Raw genomic sequence first — 2,443 nt, 5'->3', positions numbered from 1 at the left:
TTCCAATCAATTCAAGATGAGCCTCATTAATTCCAACCTCCAAAACTTGATTCAGGCCAGGGCAGCTTGTGAGGCGTCGTCTGCAAGCACGCCCAGAGGCGTGGAATGAGGACAAGGAAAGGAACCTGCTCCGAATCATTCTGTGCCATTCCTCAATGGTTTGGTTGACCACCCCTGGAACCCACATCCCTTGCTTCCAGGGCAACAAGCCTGGATGCAAGCCTTCCACGGGTTACAGTTTAAGTTCCTTATGAGACATTTCATGACCCAATATGGAGCCGCCCGAAATCCCATCGTTCCAATGGCTCAGACTCAGTCAGAGTTTCAAAGAGAGGACCTAGGTGGACAATTGCGGCCGGACCCAATTGTCCCCCCTCAATTGGTCCCTGCTCCTGAGGCGCCCCAGACGGTCCAAGACGAGGTATTGTCCATTGTGGTGGGCCAACGACGAGCCAGAAGAAAGTGCCCAGGCAGTCTCGTCTTTTACTTGGTGAATGGTGAGTTTGCTTCATTTTGAACTGAAGGGTATTTTGATTGATTTGCGATTGTCAACTTTAAAGAGACATTCCTCTTGAAACGTCTTGATCGAGCTAGAGGAACATGTCGACATTAATCCACCCCTTTGTTGCAGAGCAAAACGAAATTGTTGTGGACGAAAAGACAAAAAAGCCCACCGCAATATGTTTTATATGTCGGAAAGCTTTTGGGGACGAAAATTCCATCTATCGCCATATGAAGATCCACGACGAAACGAGCCGTCATCAGTGCCCTCTATGTCCTGGAATTCACGTTCAAAGGTACGTTGAGTTCGAATTCTAAATTGGATTGAGATAGCATACCCCCTTAAATTCAGTTGGGCTCTAGGCTCTTTTGTGCACGTTTGACCGTATTTTATCGAATTCTAATTCCAGATACAACTTGAGGATCCACATGGAGACGCATATTGGCATGGACGTGAGCCAGGAAATCATGGATACTCTGCCCTCGGATTTCAGGGGGGTGCTCGAAGGGGATCCCGATATCATTGCCCCCGTCAAGTATCGGAAGAAACTTATTAGAGCCGTGCGGAAAAGGATCAAGACCGCCAATTGTCATGAAGTTGTCCAAAACCTCCAAACCAAGCTTTTGTCATTGGAACACGGGATTGCATGATAATTAAATGATTTGAACTGTTGTTGCCTTTTTCCTTACCATTTATAATTAACAAAACTGGATGACGCCAACACAAACGTGCTTGAGCAACTTGGCCTAATATTTCACCTTGTTCAAGGCGATTCGGGCAAAATATGACACACCAATAAATTTATGTTCAATGATAGCCAGTTTTCATTGGACTCAAAATCAGGTAATAGATAGGACCCGATGTGTCTAAATGGCAATATTTTCTGCATCAGGTGATCTCAAATCTGGCCAATGTTTTTCCTATTTTGGTGCAGCTTTTTATTCATATTCATTTTTTGGGAAGGATTTCGAGCGCGAAATTGTCGTCGTTTCTGAGCTACCAAGTGTCTTTGTTGATTGGCTACTGACTTTAAGAGTACAGTGCCAATCAGCAAAAGGTAAAGTAAAGTGTGCGTGTCAAACTTCATCAAGTCCATGAAGAAGGAAGCTATGGATTTATTTGAAATTTTTTGTACTTAATCATAGATGTTTCACAGCTTTATTTTTCGAAATGGCCACCTCTTGCGCGGATCATGGCCTCCAGCCTGGGCCTGAAGGCCTTGCATGTCTTCTTGGCGAAGTCCTCGGACATGTTGGCCCACTCCCGCTCCACGGAGGCCTTCAGGTCGTCCACGCTCCGGTGAGGGGTCTTACAGGCCTTCCTCTCCACTTCGACCCAAACGCCATAGTCCAACGGATTCAGGTCCGGGCTGGACGGCGGCCAGATCATCCAGGGCCAGAAAGCTGGAAAATTGGCCTTTGCACCACTCCTGGGTCACCTTGGACTTTTGGCCCGGCACCGAGTCCTGCTGCCACACATAAGGAGTGTCTGGATAGTTGGCATCGAGCCAAGGCTTGACAACATTGATTAGGACGTCCAGGTACTCCTTGGTCCCCACCATGAGGCCCTGCGGGAACCAGTAAGGGGGCATCCTCTTCCCGTCCGACGCGACCACGCCGAGCATCATGGCCGAGGCCGGGTACTTCGTGGCATTGATGCTTCTTGTTGGAGAAGATCCGGACTGTGGATCCGTTTCTCTTCGGCCAGTTCAGGATCTTGGTCCCCTTCTCCACCCTTTTGTCCTTGGAGGCCTCAGTCAGCAGTTGACGTCTTCTTCTGACATAGGAGCGTGCTCCAAGATCCCCAATGGACCTGCTGACGGTGGACGGGCTCACGGCGAGCTCCTTGGCGATCTCAGAGATGCTGCTGTTGCCATCGGCGGCGATCGCGGAGGCCACGTTCATCAGGAACTCGTCGGACCTCTTCTTGTTGTGTCCTCCA

The 2,443-nt window shown here is 48.9% G+C and overlaps 1 protein-coding gene across 1 annotated transcript; it reads left to right on the top strand.

Moving 5' to 3' along the window:
* Positions 1 to 209: 209 nt before the first annotated feature.
* Positions 210 to 1,277, top strand: LOC131892203 (putative transcription factor Ovo-like 1). Its single transcript, XM_059241988.1, has 2 exons — positions 210 to 797; positions 912 to 1,277. Exons 1-2 carry the CDS (start codon positions 601 to 603, stop codon positions 1,150 to 1,152), a joined length of 438 nt encoding a protein of 145 aa, XP_059097971.1. The 5' UTR covers positions 210 to 600; the 3' UTR covers positions 1,153 to 1,277.
* The last annotated feature ends 1,166 nt before the right edge of the window (positions 1,278 to 2,443 follow it).

The sequence above is a fragment of the Tigriopus californicus genome, chromosome 12, assembly GCF_007210705.1.
Source record: "Tigriopus californicus strain San Diego chromosome 12, Tcal_SD_v2.1, whole genome shotgun sequence".
NCBI classification, from domain to species: Eukaryota; Metazoa; Arthropoda; class Copepoda; order Harpacticoida; family Harpacticidae; genus Tigriopus; species Tigriopus californicus.
Note: the sequence above shows the minus strand (reverse complement) of the source record. Positions and strands in the feature narration are given on the sequence as shown.